This window comes from Xyrauchen texanus, chromosome 13, assembly GCF_025860055.1.
Source record: "Xyrauchen texanus isolate HMW12.3.18 chromosome 13, RBS_HiC_50CHRs, whole genome shotgun sequence".
NCBI lineage: Eukaryota > Metazoa > Chordata > Actinopteri > Cypriniformes > Catostomidae > Xyrauchen > Xyrauchen texanus.
The window spans coordinates 27,830,588-27,850,486 of NC_068288.1; the positions used below are offsets into that span (position 1 = coordinate 27,830,588).

General features: G+C 42.7%; 1 protein-coding gene across 1 annotated transcript in view; it reads left to right on the top strand.

The window, feature by feature from the left end:
- Positions 1–19,825, top strand: part of orc1 (origin recognition complex, subunit 1) — a 33,196-nt gene extending 13,371 nt beyond the window's left edge. Inside the window, exons 12-19 of the mRNA XM_052140869.1 lie at positions 585–686; positions 770–941; positions 1,039–1,146; positions 4,171–4,320; positions 4,428–4,547; positions 4,718–4,887; positions 19,098–19,185; positions 19,328–19,825. Coding sequence (XP_051996829.1) covers positions 585–686; positions 770–941; positions 1,039–1,146; positions 4,171–4,320; positions 4,428–4,547; positions 4,718–4,887; positions 19,098–19,185; positions 19,328–19,522 — 1,105 coding nt within the window. The 3' untranslated portion in view covers positions 19,523–19,825. The remainder of the gene's footprint in view (positions 1–584; positions 687–769; positions 942–1,038; positions 1,147–4,170; positions 4,321–4,427; positions 4,548–4,717; positions 4,888–19,097; positions 19,186–19,327) is intronic.
- Positions 19,826–19,899: the final 74 nt, after the last annotated feature.

Consider the following 19,899-nt stretch of genomic DNA (forward strand, 5'->3'; position numbering starts at 1 on the left):
TCATTTTTGGGTGGACCATCTCTTTAAAGGTGCGATTCGATTGGACTGACCAAGTGTGAATGGGTGATATCTGCCTCAGCATTTTAGACAAACATTTTGGGTCCTTCTCATTTCTGAAATTGTGGATCCTCATTTCCTTTCCTTGTTCCACCCTCTTAGGAAACGAGGAAAGGATGTGTCCTTGGTAAGCATCCTCTGTTCTCGATCCTTGCCTCCTTGAGGTGCATTAAGCGAATTGATACATCATCCTTAATGGCAGACTTTGATCTGTTTCCATGTCACAGGCTTAAGGACAGAGGAGAGAGGAAACAAGGATGCACAATTTAGGAAATGAGAAGCACCCTGTATTTGACCTTTTAATAATGGTGCAACTTATCAAAGAGACTAATAAAAAACTATTTGGTAGGTTGGTATGCAGAATGCTGTTGGCTCAAAAATATGTGCATGTGACCTCAGTTTTAAGTGGCACAGCGCTTTTATATTGAGTACATGAATACTGTTAACTAGGCATTAAAGAAATATAACACATAATTTGAGAGACGATAAAGTCTTAATCTCCTTGTCTTGTGTTTTTTTTGCAACAGGTTACATGTTTCTTCAGTCCCTGAGTCATTGCCATGTCGAGAACAAGAATTCCAGGACATCTACAACTTTGTGGAGAGCAAGGTTATTGATGGCACTGGAGGGTAAGACTGACTCTGTCATTCAGGTTTAACAAATTGATATCTACAATAGTTCACTTTTTTCTTGTTTGGTCCTTAATCTACAGGTGTATGTATATCTCCGGTGTTCCTGGCACTGGCAAAACTGCCACAGTACATGAGGTGATTCGCTCCCTTCAGCATGCCGCTGAACAAGATGAGATTCCTCAGTTCCGCTTTATTGAGATCAACGGCATGAAAATGACAGACCCACACCAGGCCTACGTACAGATATTGCAGGTCTGCATGCCTCCTGCTATGCATGTGCAGTTCCATCCTGATTTATGATATATTCCTGTGTATTATATCGTCAATTGTGTCAAATCTTGCCTGGTAGAAACTGACCGATCAAAAGGCAACACCAGACCATGCTGCCGCCCTACTGGAGAAGCGCTTCAGTGCCCCAGCTCCAAAAAAGGAGACCACTGTACTTTTAGTAGATGAGGTGAGACATTTGTTCCCTGCAATGTTAATATACACATACACCAACAACATCTACTGTATGTTAAATAATCCTATGGTGGTAGCTGGTTTTACACAGGTTTTATCTGGTCCAGGCTGTTCCTTTTATGGTCATTAACTGACCTTGGTAAAGCTGGTTGATCTAGTAGACTTCCCTGGACCAACAATGGACCAAATACCAGCTTCGACTGTATTTTTCAGCAGGTCCCATCATCTGTATTCAAACTGGATATACTGTATAATCAACAATGTTACTTTACAGCTTTTTTTACTTAGTCTTAATTTTAATCATTTTAAAATGTCTATGTATATTCAAGACTAACCTGTTAATTAGTGCTGGAAAGTAACAGATTACATGTAATATGGATTACATAATCAGATTATAAACCAATAATCAAAAAAAGTACTTGTACTTGGATTTCATTACATTTTAAAAAACTTTATTAGATACGTTTTTATAGATTATAAATTTATATTACATATCAGATAACAGGAGAACACTTTTCATATTTATTCATATTTAATGTAATGATCCCTCTAATTCCTTTTTAATCCTTAATTTGTTTTTAGCCCATTCTCTCTGAGAGCTGTTTGCCCATTTTCTACATCGCTAATAAAGATGACCAGTCAGTCTCAGTTTAGGGAGTGACACGTGTGGTCATGTCATGTGAGTTTCCGGTGTGCAGTGTGGAAATCAGGTGAAAATGGATGCCGAGCAGACCAACACTGAACTGGTGGCCAGAAAAAATAACACCGATCATAGCTTGGCGATATATCTTTATTTAATCCTTAATTAAAGTTCATATAATACGGGAGCGTGCCATTTATATAAACACAAACTCCAAAACTGTCATTCTCGGTGCAGTCAGTGCTGCTTCAACCAGTCGCGGAAGACACAATCTGAGCGGGAGCAGAGACCGGGAGAGATTTAAAGTTCTGCCGGGTGATGCACACTAACACTGAGACGCTCGTCTCTCACCCCCGCTGTCTGCAGCTTGCAACGTGTAGCATCATTGATGAGATCATCATGATAAGATCAAGCTTATGTGAAAAATAACACTAAAATGACAACAACAATAAAATGTGTATGTATGTATGTATGTTTGTGTGTATATATGTATGTATGTATATATATATATATATATATATATAATGTGTGTTTGTGTGTGTGTGTGTGTGTATATGTGTATGTATGTTTTGGATAGACAAGATTGGCAAATGCTTATCAATAATACTCTTATGGCTAAAATGTTTACAGTGTTCAGTGGCTAAAATATCAATATGACTAAATGTTACTATAATATGACTATAAATGTCAACAGTTTTCATTGACGTAAAAGCCCAGTAAGCCAAACGAAACAAAGCACAATTACAGATGTGTTTGCGAGTGTCACGCCATATGACAAGTCTTCACAGAGATATAAAGAGACATGATGCACCGTTAGCAAAGTGGGATTTCAGAAAATGATCAACACACTGGACAAGAGATACCAGCGATAAGTAGAACTTTTTAGAAAGAGGATTTGGAAATACCGGTTGGTCATTTAAAAAAAACAACAACATTTTAGTGGTTTTGAAACCATTTTAGTGGTTTGAGTGAACCACACTTTTATATCCAGTTTCCTTTTTTAAATAGTTTATAGAAAGTACATGTTACATCCTGCTTACATGTCCCTGTTTGTTTGGACAATCTTATTTTCAAGAAAATTTGTATGTTCTTATTGTTCCATTTTATTTAGGTGTAATATTGAGAAAACAACAAGTTTGCATTAATGCAAAGATGTTATTATTTCATTTTGTAAAAATATTTCAATTTGAAAACACTGTGCATTTATAGTTGTTGCTAGTTTGTATGATTGAGTTGAGAAATACACATTTCAGCATTATCAGGAATCTATTTGTGCATTTTCCTTGATAACCAAGCAAGTTGACTCCTGTTACCATTTGTTTATTGTATCGCTATTGCAATATTAGCCTCAATCGCAATATGACATTTTCCCCAAATCGTGCAGCCCTAATCTTAACCATGTGTTGTACACTGGAGACATTTAGTTTTTCCTCCGTTAAAGCTGCCTCTATAACCTAAACTCAAATGCCAAAACGATTCCTCAATTCTTAACAGAAATGATCACAATGGGATGACTGTTTTGACATGTTGAAGCTGTGACCATGAGACTTTAACATTGTTTGTTAAAAATATTTATAAAAATATATAAAAACTTACCAGATGACGTGTCCTACTGTTGCATCCACCATGAACAGGAAGTGGGAAAGGGGTCCTCCGTTATAGCTGACCATGACATTGTCTGATTTATTCAAATGAGTTGATGCAAAGTGACGACACAACTTTAGATTTTTATGCAAAATATAATTTAAAGTTTACTTTATTTATTGTTTGTAATCAGATCCCTACATGTAATTTGATATTTCTATTTATGAATTTGTTGCATTTACGAAACACTTTGGCAGTTTAACACTGAACTCTTGCTGAGGACAGGTTAAATTACATGTGCTTCCAAATGTAGAGCATGCATTTAAAAAGTCTAATGAAATTATTTTAAAATCTAAGTCATGAATGCCCGAGTATACACATTTCCTGACTTTCATATGCAGGTCATGTTTGGTGCCTCATCAAGAATCATTTTTGTTTTTTAGTTTTTTAAAAAACATTTTTTATTCTAAATTATCCTAAAGTTGATATACATTTGGTAAGTCAAGCCTTTTTTTCCCCTATTGTTTTTGTTATTTGTAAAGAACGGAATATTTTCTTTGCATTTTTGTCAAAATGGTATAAAACTATCCTACTTCAATGCATGTGATAAAGAATAAACAAGAGTTAGGTTTGAAGTTATCAAAGTAATCCGATAAGGATACCTAAAACAGGTAATCCAAGAGATTACATTTCTGATAAAAATTTTACTCATGTAATTTGTAATCAGTACCAGATTACAATTCTGATGTAATCTATCCAGCACTGTATGTTATAATCCCCTGTGTGTTTCTTCAGCTTGATCTCTTATGGACCCGGAAACAGAATGTGATGTATAACTTGTTTGATTGGCCTACAAGACGCAATGCACGTCTGGTGGTCCTGACTATTGCTAATACTATGGACTTGCCTGAGAGAATCATGATTAACCGAGTGGCCAGTCGACTGGTAAGATAATTTTACAGGGATAAGATTGCATTAAATATGATTAGAAAGATTCTTGCCAATACAAATCATGAAAACACAGTAAATGTGTGTTGTTTATCCACTTGCAGGGACTTACAAGAATGTCCTTCCAGCCATATACCTTTAAACAGTTACAACAGATTATCACATCAAGGTTAAATAGAGTGAAGGCATTTGAAGAGGATGCTCTCCAGCTGGTGTCAAGGAAGGTAGGAACATTCAGTTGTGAAAGAAACAGTGTTATCTTAAGCTTACGTTTGTGTTATCTTATGTACATGTTCGCACCAAACAGCAGAATGTCAGCAGTGGCTTTTAATTATGCTGATGGTCGACATAAATGTGTCCCAGTGTCAGCGAGTTTGTGTTTGTGGTCTTCTAGGTTGCAGCACTTTCTGGTGACGCTCGACGTTGTCTTGATATCTGCAGACGGGCCACTGAGATTTGTGAGCACTCTGCTAGTAAGCAGAACAGCAGTGGATTGGTTGGAATGAGTCATGTGATGGAGTCTTTGGATGAGATGTTCTCCTCTTCTTATATCACAGCCATTAGGTAAAAAAAGTGTATTTGTTTATAATTAATTAGTTCAATATATAACATCAGTGCAGGCTCATAAAGCATACTTAAAACATATCAGTATATTTACAGTTAGGCATAAAGCGCACACACACACCCCAACACCTCAAAGCTATTGGAGTTTGTGCATTCACTCGAACAAGAGTGGTAAATTACTCCTAAATGAGCTGCATCCAATGAGTTGCCCTCACATTGTTGTCGTCTCTTTTTTTTTTTTTTTTCAGATTAACAATTTTTATTGATTCACATATTGGACATAGAAAAACAAAACATTATATATATATATATATATATATATATATATATATATATATATATATATATATATATATATATATATACACACCGAATCAACCATTAACCCCCACTATTACCCCACCCTGGTTCCCAACAACATCCCAGTGGTTGTACATATTATAGAAAGGCACGCAAAAAATATATATAGTAATAATAACACTTTCAGGGAGTCACGTGACACCATGTGAGGAGCGGATGTGTAAACGACGAGCTCTGCGCACTTTGTTAGTTTTTGATTATTTTTCACTCACCGGTGATTTTCAGTGAGAGTCAACATGGCAAAGAAGTCAAAATCCTCGGGCTCTGGAGATATTAAAAGACACTTATGTGCTCAAGCTGAAACCTCTTACAGGCCTGCGGACCAGGGACTCTGTTTGGATGGTGCGGCGGGAGAAATCCAGCATCAACTGTCCAACATGTCTCTAATGTTGATGAAAGTTGATCTTGCTGTAATACGTTGATCGATTACTGTGATTGAAATAAAATTCTCTGAGTTGGTTACAAGATTGTCGGACGTCGAGAGACTGATCAATTATATGGAGTCATCGGAGAGGGAATTATCTGCTAATTCATGTGACCAAGATAGATTTGGAACAAGTTTTTGAAAAACTGGAAGATTTGGAGAACTGTAGTAGACAAAATAACATCTGAATTGTTGGAGTTCCTGAGCATGAGGAAGGCAGAGATATGGTAAAATTCCTAGACGAGCGCTTCCCGAGTCTGCTTGACATAACAGGCCACAAGCTGGAAATCGTGCGAGCTCGCAGATCTGCTGAGGGAGATAGGCCCCGATCAATTCTGGCCAAATCTATGAGATCATCCAATAAAGATATTGTTACGCAAGGCTAGGAGCAAAGGAAAGCTTTCTTCAAAGAATCGAAACTTTTTCTTGTTCCCAGATTTTGCGGATTTGACGAGAGAAACGTGATCAATTCAAGGAATGCAAGAAACACTGACACCAACGGAAGATCACTTTAGCTCTGATGTTTCCGGCCAAATTGAGATGGATGCAAAATATTTACCTGCCCTCATCAAGCATTGTCTTTCAGAATCAATGGTCTATGGAGCTGTGTCTCATTTTGAAGGCTGCATGCTAGGTAGGACGCGTCCTTTGAAAGCTGTAGTATACCGAGCATCCTCCTTTAAACAAGCTTTTTTTAAACGAGACTGCCTTTCGCTGGACAAACGTAATGTAACATGGTTGCTATGACTGCACGTCACTCTTTGACAAGCGTGAGCGCTTTGAGTGAGAAGGGAACAAAGTCCTTTTAGAAGGCAATGTATGAGGTACATTTTAGGGGACTTATAATTATGTAAAGAGCAAAGAAAATTGATTTTACAGGTGTACTTTTAGGCTACGTTCAGACTGCAGGCAAATCAGATTTTTTCACAAATGAGATCTTTTCAGGCAGACTGTCCGCACTATTAATTTCAAGTGATCAAATCAGATTTGCACATTCAGACATAACCAACCTATCTGCATGGGTTGCTTTGGTAACAATGTAGGCATATGCTTTCAATGCAGAAAAATGGAGGAGAATCATCTCTCTCTCCAAATAAGTGCCCTGTCCAGTCGTGGTACAGAACTCCGTCGCACAAGAAAAACTCAGCGAGATTGGTAAATATTGTGATGTTCCATGCTGAAGTCACCAATTTTTAACGTCATCATTGTGTGTCACGTTAAGAGTGAAGCAAAGACCATTTAAAATCCAAATTGAGCAGCCAGAGTGTCCGGACTGAGACGCATCTGAATTTGAAACCACCTCCCGATGTTGTTTGAATCCGATTCGGGAAAAATCTGATTTCATGTGTTTTTTTTTTTTTGCTGTCCTGCCGATCAAAAACTCATCTTGATACAATCTGGATATGCAAAAAATCCGATTTTTAGTGGCAGTCTGAACAAGGCCTTAGTCTTTATTTTAATAATATTTTAATATAATTATACAGATTATATACTCTGCACCCATCTACTGAGGTACTTCAACTTGGGAATTAACATTACTTGTGTTTGAACATATTTACAGGCAAATTGGTGCCTTTTGTTTTTTTTAGACATTTCCGTTGAAGCAAAGAATTGTGGGTTTTGAGTGCCCACGAAGGATACACCTCATGCATTCCCGTGAAAGGTCTCATTCGAAGGCTGCATTCGAAGTGTCCTACTCACTTTTATGAAACAAGATGGCCTCTATGACGTATGTGGCTGACAAATGCGACCTCTGAAGGGCGCAGCCTTCCAAACGAGACACGGCCATGGTGTCTCATGTGCCTCAAGTGGACTGACTCACTGAACATGCCTTTGTCCGTCCGAGGAAATTGGGGCATTTTTTGTTTCTTTTTGTGCTGGTTCTGCCTAACGGCTGGAGTTTGTTTTGCACTAATGGGGAATGTGGTCTTAATAATTTTATTTTTGACCAAATATGTCCAAATGTTAATATGAGTGGATTGTCTTTCTCCACGTGGAATGTGAACGATTTGGGGCACCCCATAAAAAGAAAGGTTATTTATTTTTAAGAAATAGTGTTTCTTCAAGAAATGCGTCTTTCCCTGCAGGAAGCTGAAATATTTGGGAGGAAATGGGGTGGACGTGTATTTTTTTTTTTTGTGCTGGAACAAGTATGAGCAGAGTGGAGTCATTACATTAAGTAAACATCTACAATTCAAATGACTCAAACAGACCAAAAATACATTTGGAAGTCATTATTTTTTTAGCAGAAATTCAGGGGCAAAGGTTGATTTTGACTAATATATACAAACCTAACATTGATGATTGGGGCTTTTTTATAGATCTTGAAGGGATGCTGCAACCCGCTGGCACCCCTCATGACATAATATTGTGAGGAGACTTTAATCTATTTGATTCGATTATCAATCAATATTGACTCAGTCGTTGATCATAGTGAAGCATGTGTAAGCCCCCTAGAGCAACTTTGACGCTTCACAGGATGTGTAAAAATCTTGGTCTTACAGACATTTTGAGAGTTTTCAACGCATCTGGTAGGGACAATATATATTTTTTCATCAGTCCATAAGATTTATTCTAGAATATATTTTTTCCTGATATAGAAGTCCCTCGTTTCATCTGTTGTGGATTGCCAAATTAGAAACATTTTAGTCTCAGATCACGCCCTGGTGAGTTTAGAGGTGTTGCCACATACAGAGAAAAATAAATTCTATAGTTGGGGCTTTAATGTATCCTTTTTGCAAAATCCTGATTTCGAACAGATGTTAAAGGCTGAAATCAATGTTTATATGGAGACCAACTGGTCCTCAGTATCCTCTGTGGGTGTGGCTTGGGAGGCACTTAAGGCAGTTCTTAGGGGTCGGATCATACAGTATGCCTCATTCATCAAAAAATCCAAAGCACGAGAACTCGGGAGTTGGAAGAGAATGTTAAAAGTACGGAGACAGAACTGAAGAGCTAATGTCATCTGATGGCCTCAGAATTTACCCGATTGAAATGAGAGATATAATACTATTTTGAGTTTTGGCTCTTTATGGCAATAATATTTTGAGTCAGGGGACAAAGCAAGGAAGCTTTTCCAAGATATATAAAACGGAGTCCTTTTCTACCATTCCCTCAGTGAAATCTGCTGATGGTGAAATATTTGCCTTTTAATATTAATAATGCTTTTAAAGAATTCTATCTTTATCTTTATAGTTCCATGTCTTCGTATATTGATGAAGATTTTAGAAACTTTGTAGAACCATTAGATCTCCCTAAACTGACGACTTGGCAAAATAATTCTCTTGATTCTGAGATAACCTTGGAGGAGCTTGACGAGGTAATTAAGGCCCTGACTACAGGCAAGGCCAGGCTGTTTTGCCACAGATATTTTTTATCTTATGCTACAGAACTCGCTCTACTTTAGTTAGAAATATATACGGAATCATTAAAGAATGGAAAGCTTCTGCCTACCATGACACAAGCCCAGATCAGTCGGATTTTTTAAAAAGGACAAAGATCCAAGCGAGTGTAAGAGTTACCGTCCAATTTCCCTGATCCAGCTAGATTTAAAAACGTTGTCAAACATTCTGGCTAACCGATTAAGTAAAGTTGGGAATTCCTGAGCATGAGGAAGGCAGAGATATCTCTTATACATATTGATCAGATGGGGTTTATTCAGGGCCGTAGCTCTTCTGATATCAGGCATTTCATTAATATCATGTGGTCAGCGGCGAATGGTCAGACTCCGGTCGCTGCCATCTCACTTGATGCTGAAAAGGCATTTGATATGGTAGAATGGGAAGATCTTAAGATTTTGGAACTATATAGGTTCGGGAAAACTTTTATTAGTTGGATTAATTACTTTATAGACACCCGGTAGCGGCGGTAAAAACTAATGGATTAATTTCAGATTATTTCTTTCCCCATTATTGTTCTGTCTTGCCCTGGAACCATTAGCAACTGCTATAAGAAAGGAAGATGATTTTGGGAGGTGTGGCACATAAGCTTTTGCTTAACGCAGATGATATTTTATTATTCGTCTCCATCCCAACTAGATCTATGCCTTATATCCACAGAATTATTCATTCCTTTTCTACGTTTTCAGGATATGGAGTCAATTGGTCTAAATCGGAAGCTTTGGCTCTGACCGCGTACTGCCCAGTATCTGCTTTCATTGGCCCAAAAAGGGCTTTAAGTATTTGGGCATTTTATTCCCAGCAAATTTGTGTGATTTAGTAGTTAATTTTGACCCCTTAATAAAACTGTTTTTGAGCGATGTGGTCGGATGAGCTTCATTACATTTATCCATGACTGGGAGAGTTCCTTTTATCAAAATTCAACTACCTGCTACAATCTCTCCCTGTAGATGCCCCCCTCTTTTATTTCAAGCTATTTGATAGCATAGCAAAGTCCTTCATTTGGAATCGTAATTGTCCCAGATTACATTTCAATAAATTACTGGGACCGATTGACAAAGGTGGGCTAGGCTTAACCAAGATTTTTGTTTTATTATTATGCATTCGGTCTGACATTTGGCTCATTGGTCACTTCAACCTGAGAGAGCCCCTCCCTGGTTCTGTGTAAAACAGGAAATTCTTGCCCCTATCTCACCATAGTAAAGCCTTTCTATCAAACTAATCCAAGAAGTTAAGTTACACCCTGTTATCTCACATTTGCACTCGGTATGGACAAAAGTTTCCAGATGGTTTAATTCAGAATTTTTTTTAAATGTTGCCTATATCATATGGCAGAATCCAAAATTATGTATTAATAAGTCCCCTTTGTGCTGGTCAGAGTGGATTGTGAGGGGGGGTATTACACTCTGTGTCCTATATAAGAGCGTTAAGATCTTTTGAAAATATGGTTCTACATATTAGTATTCCCAGATCTCAGTTCTTTAGGTATTTACAGCTGTGTCACCTGCTCTGTACTATTTTCGGGGTGGTATACACCCCCCTAAATTGGCAGATACTCTGGGAGAGGTGATTACTACTTTTTGAAAAGGTCATGAGGCATCAGTGTATTACTCCTTGCTAATTCAGAGTTTGGAGGATGGAGCTTTAACTTCGCTCAAGAGATTATGGAACAAATATCTAAACTTGGTTGTAACGAGTTTCCACTGAGGAAGGGACGGAAACAGCAACAGGATTCAGGTAAGGTTGTTTTTTTAATTCACACACTAATTCACACACTACTACAACACACTAGCTTCTTGGCCTTCGTGTCGGGCTCCCCCCTGGGCTCTGTTGCTGCTGCTTTTTATGCCTCTCCCCTCAAGCTACTGCAATTAGAGACAGGTGTTAGACATAATTTAGCTCAGGTGTGAGCGCCCTTACCGCTTTTCTCTCCCGGACGGGCACTTGACCACGCCCCGCTGCCACATACCCCCACCGCCCGACTCAGGCCGGGCGTCATCCGACCTGCCTACCACTCCCCATTTCTGGAGAGGAAGTCAGCGGCAGCCATCTGCACCCTCGGTCTGTGGACCACCTTGAACTTAAAAGGCTGGAGGGCCAGATACCAACGGGTGATCCGGGCGTTAGTATCTTTCATGCGGTGGAGCCACTGCAGTGGGGCGTGATCCGAGCAGAGGGTGAAGGCCCGCCCCAGCAGGTAGTATCGGAGGGTGAGGACCGCCCACTTGATGGCCAGACACTCCTTCTCTACGGTGCTGTACTTAGTCTCCCTCAAGGAGAGCTTCCGGCTAATGTACAGCACCGGGCGATCCTCTCCCTCCACCACCTGCGAGAGTACAGCCCCCAGCCCTCTGTCTGAATTGTCTGTCTGCAAAACAAAAGGGAGAGAGAAGTCAGGTGCATGCAAAAGCGGGCCCCCCACAAAGTGCAGCTTTAATCTGTATAAATGCCTGTTGGAACTGCTCCGACCATTGGACTGGATCTGGAGCCCCCTTTTTAGTGAGGTCAGTCAGCGGGCTGGTGACATCTGAATAATTAGGCACAAATCTTCTGTAATAGCCAGCCAGCCCCAGGAACTGCCTCACCCCCTTTTTGGTCTTGGGTCTAGGGCAAGTTGCAATCGCCGCGGTCTTGTCAATTTGGGGACGCACCTGGCCATGACCCAAGTGGAACCCCAGATACCGTACCTCCACACGCCCAACCGCGCACTTTTTTGGGTTTGCCGTGAGCCCGCCCGCCGCAGCGATCTCAGGACGGCCCTCAGATGTTGCATGTGCGCTGCCAATCATTGCTATAAATGATGATATCGTCTAGATAGGCAGCGGCATAAGCAGTGTGCGGTCTGAGGATCCTATCCATGAGGCGCTGAAACGTGGCTGGTGCCCGAACAAACCGAAAGGAAGCGTCACAAATTGGTGTAATCCGAACGGCGTGGTGAAGGCCGTTTTTCACGGGAAATTGGTGTCAAGGGGATCTGCCAATAACCCTTCGTTAGATCCAAGGTCGAATAAAATCGAGCCTTACCAAACCGATCGAGCAGTTCATCAACACGGGGCATTGGGTACGCGTCAAATTTAGACACCGCGTTGACTTTCCTATAATCCACACAGAAACGTACAGACCCATCGCTCTTGGGAACAAGGACGACCGGGCTGGACCAATCGCTGTGGGATTCTTCTATTACTCCCATCTCAAGCATCGCGTCCAATTCTTCTCGAACTACTTTCTTTTTATGTTCGGGCAAGCGATAGGGGTGGCAACGTACCACCACGCCCGGCTCGGTCTCGATATGGTGATGTATGATGTTTGTGCGGCCCGGTAGAGGAGAAAACACGTCTGCAAACTCCTTTTGTAATTTGGAAACCTCTGCGAGTTGGCGCGGTGAGAGGTGGTCTCCACAAGGAACCGGGGTGTTGAGATTGCGGGCTTTGTTTACCTCCGGTCCGAGCTCCGCCCTCTCCGGAACTACCGTTGCCAACGTCACAGAGGCCGCCTCTTCTCTCCACAATTTCAGGAGGTTGAGGTGATATATTTGACGCGCGCCCCCTCTATCGGTACGTTTAACCTCATAATCGAGATCCCCTACTCGTCATGTGACCTCAAAGGGTCCTTGCCACTTGGCGAGTAATTTCGAGCTCGATGTTGGGAGTAATACAAGCACTTTATCTCCCGGTGTGAATTCCCGTAGCTGGGCACCCCTGTCATACAGCCGGCGTTGGCGTTCTTGAGCCTGGAGCAAATTCTCCCGTGTTAATTTCCCCAGTGTGTGGAGTTTTGCTCTAAGATCAAGAACGTATTGAATTTCATTTTTACTATTAGAAGGTCCCTCCTCCCAAGCTTTGCGGATGACGTCGAGGACCCCGCGTGAGCGTCGCCCATACAGCAGCTCGAACGGTGAGAACCCCGTGGAGGCTTGTGGGACCTCCCGTACTGCGAATAACAGGGGGTCGAGCCACCTATCCCAATTCCTAAGCGTCTTCGGTATGCGAACTTACGAATCATATTTTTTAGTGTTTTATTAAATCGCTCCACTAGGCCATCAGTCTGCGGATGGTAAACGCTAGTGCAAATCGACTTAATGCCCAATAGTTCGTAAAGCTCGCGAAGTGTACGTGACATAAACGTTGTGCCCTGATCGGTGAGGATTTCTTTCGGAATCCCCACCCGGGAGATTATTTTGAAGAGTGCCCCTGCAACACTACGTGCGGAGATGTTGCTCAGGGGCACTGCTTCCGGATATCGCGTTGCGTAATCCACTAGGACTAACACAAAGCGATGTCCGCGTGCTGTCCGTTCTAATGGCCCGACGAGGTCCATTCCAATTCTTTCGAAGGGGACCTCTATCAATGGAAGGGGGTGCAAAGGCGCTTTTGGGGTGGCCGGTGGGTTTACCAACTGACATTCACGGCACGCCGCCAATGCCCGGCCAATAGAAACGGGCTATTAGACGGAGAAGTGTCTTTCTTTCCCCTAGGTGCCCGGCCATAGGATTATAGTGAGCCGCCTGGAAAACCATTTCCCGGTGGCTCCGTGGAATCAATAATTGTGTCACTTCCTCCTTTGTTTGAGCGTCCTGCGTCACTCTGTACAACCGATCTTTAATAAGTGAAAAATATGGGTATGCAATGGCGATGCCCGGCCGGAGCTGTTGACCATCAATTACTCTCACTTGGCCAAGAGCATGTTTAAGGGTTTCGTCCCGCGACTGCTCCAGAGGGAAGTCCCCTCAGGGAATTCCCTGAGAGGAGGGGCGCCACCTCGCCCCTTCCCTCGTCATTCCGAGCAGCCGAGGACGGCCCGGCTCCGCCTCCTGCCAAAGCATCGCACACCGCACACCTCTTAATGCAGGACCCATCCGCACAAATACCCTCTAAAATATCTTTGAAATTCGGCCAATCAGTACCCAAGATTAGCGGATGGGCGAGGCGGAACTAACCGCTGCCTCCACACTATGGTTTTTCCCTTGAATTTAATCGCCAAAGTCACCATGGGATACTTGTGAACATCCCCATGCACACACCTCACCCTCACCAGTTTAGCTAATCCCAAAGCCCGGGTTGAACCAAGCGTTGGTGGATGGTGGTCTGGTTACAGCCGGTATCCAACAATGCTTGGTATGTACCCCCTGGATCCTTACCGAATACGGTACGCTCCAGCCCGATCGGGGGCAGCCTGCGGGAAGTCGGAGACCCGCACCACCGTCCCTATTTCCATCAGCGGACACTGATCCCGGAAGTGGTCCAGGTCTCCGCACCTCCAGCAGACCGGCCCAGGCGCCACGGCCGCACCCGTGCTGGCGGGCGCCCCCACCTGAGGAGGAGAGCGGCTGAAGGACGGGGAAGGGGTAGGCGGGTTCTCCCACGGCTGGGAAGTTGGTCTCATGAATCCTCCGCGCCTGCGGGGGACAGGAACGGACCCTGGGGAGAGGGTAGAGCGAGAGGGAAGAGGGGAGGGGAGAAAAACAGGTGAAGACACAGGGGAAGGGGAGAGAGAGAGAGAGGGCTCATCCGCCCTTGGAATCGCCGCCATGTGGTCCTCCACGAGACGTACGGCTTCCTCCAGCGACGCCGGGCGGTGGCACTGGACCCACTCCGCCGTTTTCCGGGGCAAGCGCTGGACAAACAGCTCCAGTACCACTTGATCGACGAGCTCCTCGACGTCGCTTTCCCCCGCAAGCAGCCACCTCCGACAGGCATCACTGAGCCGTTGGGCGAACGCAAACGGGCGGTCGGATTTATCCAGTTTCATGGCCCGGAAGAGCGGGCGACTTTCTTCCGGGGTCCGACCAACCCGTTGCAGGATGGCTCTTAAGTCGGTATAAGCCAGGAGGCTTGTTGCCGGAAGTTGTTGTGCCGCGAGTTGGGCTTCCCCGGACAAGAGAGGGACGAGGCGGGCTGCCCACTGGTCGTGTGGCCAACCCCAAATTTCCGCCGTGCGCTCGAAGAGGTCCAGGAACGCCTCTGGATCATCTGCCGGCCCCATCTTCTGTAGCGCGGGTGGGGGCAGTGTGGCGCGGGTGTCCGGGGTCGCGGCTGCGTCTGAAGCAGCCTCCTGGCTGAGGAGGCTCCGGATGGCAAGCCGGTCCTCTGCTTGAGCCCGCATGATCTCAAAGAACCGACGATCCTGGTCCTGTCGGAGCTCAAGCAGAGACTGTTGGTGGCCCTGATGGAGCGTAGCGAGGGACTGGAGGACTTCCGCCAGCTGGGAGGACTCTATGGGGCGACTCTGTTCCATAGCTTTGGACCACTGTTCCTGCCAGTCCCGGGTTTCGGCACCAGTGTAACGAGTTTCCACTGAGGAAGGGACGGAAACAGCAACAGGATTCAGGTAAGGTTGTTTTTAATTCACACACTAATTCACACACTACTACAACACACTAGTTTCTTGGCCTTCATGTCGGGCTCCCCCCTGGGCTCTGTTGCTGCTGCTTTTTATGCCGCTCCCCTCAAGCTACTGCAATTAGAGACAGGTGTTAGACATAATTTAGCTCAGGTGTGAGCGCCCTTACCGCTTTTCTCTCCCGGACGGGCGCTTGACCACGCCCCCGCTGCCACATTGGTATTGGAGGAGGTAGTGTGGGCTAAGATTCTAAAAAAAAACATCAAGTCTACATGTAGAGATGCAAGGGTGCACCTTATGCAATTTAAGATTTTACATAGATTCTATTGGGCCCCCTCGATTGTATAGGCTGGGTCTTAAAGACACACCCACCTGCTAGCGTTGCCAATCAGAAGATGGAGACATAGCTCATGTTTTTTGGTGATTTGTTAAGATACAAGAATTGTGGCTGAGGGTCCAGAGTTTTATGGCCAACATATTAGGTACTGAAATCTCATTTTGCCCCAGACTCTGCATTTCAGGTGATGGGTCGGTCATTGATCTAAGGGATAAGTACATGATGAATTGGATCCTGGTCGGTGTTATGATTGGCAGACAGGTTATCTTTAGAGCATGGAAGTCAGCTGGAGCCCCCTCATTTCGTGAGTGGTACGAGGAGCAGGGTAGCAGCTTGGGAAGAGTTGTCATATAGAAGGCTAGGCAACATGGATATGTTCATCAGAATGTGGGGTGGCTATTTAGCCTTTTGTGGGCTCTCGGTGTGGGGCAGTGGAGGGAGATGTGTTGTTGTAAATGTCTGTGTTATAGCCTTTTTTGTTTTTGAATATACACTTTTCATTATGTATTTCTAAATATTTTCTACTGTTGTATTGTCTGTTTGTGTGTCTTTGTCAATTACATTTGACCACTGGGTTATCTGTTTGTGTTGGGTGGGAGGGTTAATGTTTGGGAGGAAGGTTTGTAAAAAATATGGGATTCCAAATATTGTTTTTTTTTTTTTTAATATTTTTATATGGAATCAATAAAATAGTTTAAAACAAATAAATAAATAAATGATTCCATATAAACTTTTAACAAAAGTGGAGCCAGTTCTGTAGCATAAGATTTAAAAAACAAAAACTGTGTCAAAGCCATCTGGCCTTGGAGCCTTGCCTGTAGGCAAGGCCTTAATTACCTCGGCAAGCTTCTCCAAGGTTAACTGAAACTAAAAAATGTTTTGCTCCGTTGTCAGTTTAGGAAGTTCTAAAGGTTACAAAATGTTTAATATCTTCATTAGTAGACGAAGACGTGGAACTATAGAGATCAAGATAGCATTATTAATATCAACAGCTGAGGTAAAAATTTTACCACCAGCAGATTTCACTGAGGGAATGGTATAAAAAGACACTCTCTGCTGTATATATCTAGCCAGAAGCTTCCCTGCTTTGTCCCCAGACTCAAAGTATGAATGTCTTGCCATGAATAGCAAAACTCAACCTTCCACAACAAACTAGTATTTTGTCTGTATTTCAATCGGGTCAATTCTCGGAGGCCATCAGATGACATTCGGTGCTTCAGCTCTGCGACGAAGATGGTTCCAATTGAGGAATCAACAGATGCAATGAGGCACTTGGGTATCAAAAAAAATGAACTATTCTAGAATAAATCTTATGGACTAATGAAAATAATTTATAGTCCCTACCAGATGTGTTCAGAAGTCTTCAAATATCTGTAAGACCAAGATTTTTACACATCCTGAGAAGCATCAATGTTATAGATATTACAGTTTAATTTACTGATAATGCATGATTTTCTGTAAAGCTGCCTTGAAACGATGTGTGTTGTGAAAGGCGCTATACAAATAAAAATTACTTTACTTGAAACACTATCGTTTAAGAAAATAAATAACCCTCTTGGGGTGCCACAACCCATTTACATTCCACATGGAGAGGGACAATCCACTCATTTCGTTGTATCAAAAAACAAAATGATAAAGACCACATTCCAACATTGGAGCAATAATCAAACTCCAAACTTCCCCGAGAACCAAACAAACAGGAAAAAAACAAAACGTGCGAATTAACCCCACGCAAGACAGTGCCAACTGGCGTCCATCCCTCTAAACTCAATCTGTCCATGCATGCCAATGAGAGCCCTCGTGACAAATTTGCAGTCGGTTTGCTCAAGTCTGGTGTTTCTATACAGATTTTGTGAGACAGAATTGCATAACAGAAGAAAATCCAAAAAAACATTCCAGCCAATAGGTAGAACATGAAGAATGTATAGATTCATCTGCATAACTGTAAAGGTGTGTTCCTCCACAAAACAAACTCCAGCCTCTAGCGGAACCAGCGCACACACACAAAAAAAAAGCCATTCATTTTCCTCAGTCAAATTAATGTTCAATGAGCCGGCTGTGACATGAGTGCAGCAGATAACCTAATCCTTCCAATGTCCTGCAAAAAATACTCCACAAAACAAACTCCAGCCAATAGGAGGCACAAGCACAAAGAACGTGCAGATTCAATCACAAACTGTCCAGAAGGAGTGCTACTACACAAAACAAACTCCAGTTGCTAGGCGGAAATACAGTAAATACTTGCTTAGTAATTCCAACAATTCAGACGTTGTTTTGCCGGTTACGATTCTCAAGGTCTTCTGACTTTTCCCAAATGCGTTCCAAATCCACCTTGGTCACTAGCGGATTACCAGCTAATTCCTCCGATGACACCATTTAATCTGTCTGTTTCTCAACATCCAACACTCTTGTAACCAACTCAGTGAATTTCATCTCTGTGGCAGTGATCAATCGATGTATTGCAGTAAGATCCTCCAAGTCGGCAACGACCATCGTCAGCATTGCCGTCATGCTCGTCAGTTGACGCGGAATCTTTTCCACCGCACCGTCCAAATTCAGTCCTGGGCTCGAGGCCTCGAGGAGGGCTTCAACTTGAGCACATAACTGTCTTTTAATGTCTCCAGAGCCCAAGGAGTCAGGGTGTATCGAAACTCACCAGTTGTGGCTCAGCGGTTGAGGCTCTGGGTTACTGACCAGAAGGTCAGGGGTTCAAGCCCTAGCACCACCAATATGCCACTGTTGGAACATTGAGCAAGGCCCTTTACCCTATCTGTTCCAGGGGTGCCGGATCATGGCTGACCCTGCACTCTGACCCCAGCATAGCTGGGATATGTGAAAAAAGTATTTCACTGTATATATGCAAAAATGTATGTATAATGTGAGACCAAAATAAAGGCTTCTATATTCTGTTTATGACATAGAAAGTATTAAAACCAGCAAAGTGCGCAGAGCTCGCCTTTCACACATCCAAACCTCGCATGGCGTCACATGACTCCTTGTTGTCGCGTCTTTGACAGTGATTGTATCCCAATTTAAAAACTTTCCTGAGGTAAATGTACTGTTAGGTGAAAGTTGTTGATATCGTTGACGTGCTCCCGTGGTTGAAAGCCTGATTCTGCGATTACATTACAGATGATAATTTCAGCTAATTCCATTGTATCTTTCAACATCTGATGTTCATTCATGTTTTTTCCCCCTTGCTGTAATATGTGAGGGCAGATTGGAGGAGAGATGCTTTATTATCCACAACATGACTGTATTCACAATATTGCCCTTTAAAAAAAACATACATAAGTGTATGTCAACATTCAGTTTCAAAAAGTTTATTCAGTTCTTGTCAATGTTATTACAGGAGTGCCTCTGTTCAGGAGCAGCTCTTCTTGAGGGCTGTTATTGCAGAATTTCGCCGACTGGGTCTGGAAGAGGCCACTTTCCAGCAGGTAATGTACAAAATCAACTAATCTGTTGATTAACTAAAAAATTGACAATGACCACACACATTCGTTGTTTTAAGATTGTGTTTTAATTGATAAGTGTTTTTCTTTGTTAAAATTCTTTGATTTTATGCTCCCTTACTCCCAGGTGTTTGTCCAGCACCAGGCTCTGTGTCGTGTTGAGGGTTTGCACCCGGCGAGTGTGTCTGAAGGGCTGGCGGTCTGTCAGAGACTGGGTTCCTGTCGTTTGCTTCTTCTAGAAGGCAGCCGTCTGGACCTGCTTCTCCGTATCCGCCTCAATGTTAGTCAGGATGATGTACTTTATGCCCTGAAGGCTGACTGATACACTCTTGTTGCACAGTACTGTGATGGCTCTACATTAGGTGTAAATCAGGCTGGTCTGAATTGGTTTGGGATTTCCCAAAAAAATCACAGGCTCAAACTGGCAACCAGTTTGGATCCCAGCTGAGTGCATACAACTTTCTGGACATTCAGAGAGCTGATTTTAAATATTTTGTTAGGTGCTTATTGGCCCCCACGATTGGCCAAAAACATTACCTTATGAACCATATATGAAATTTAGTCCAGCATCTGTTTTGAATAAATTCTAATTTTTAATTGCTTGAAGTTATTCATCTGTAATCCTAAAATTATCAAGTTTTAAATGTGCATTTGATCACACTGTATACTAGTTATAACATTATGCACTCATGGTATAGG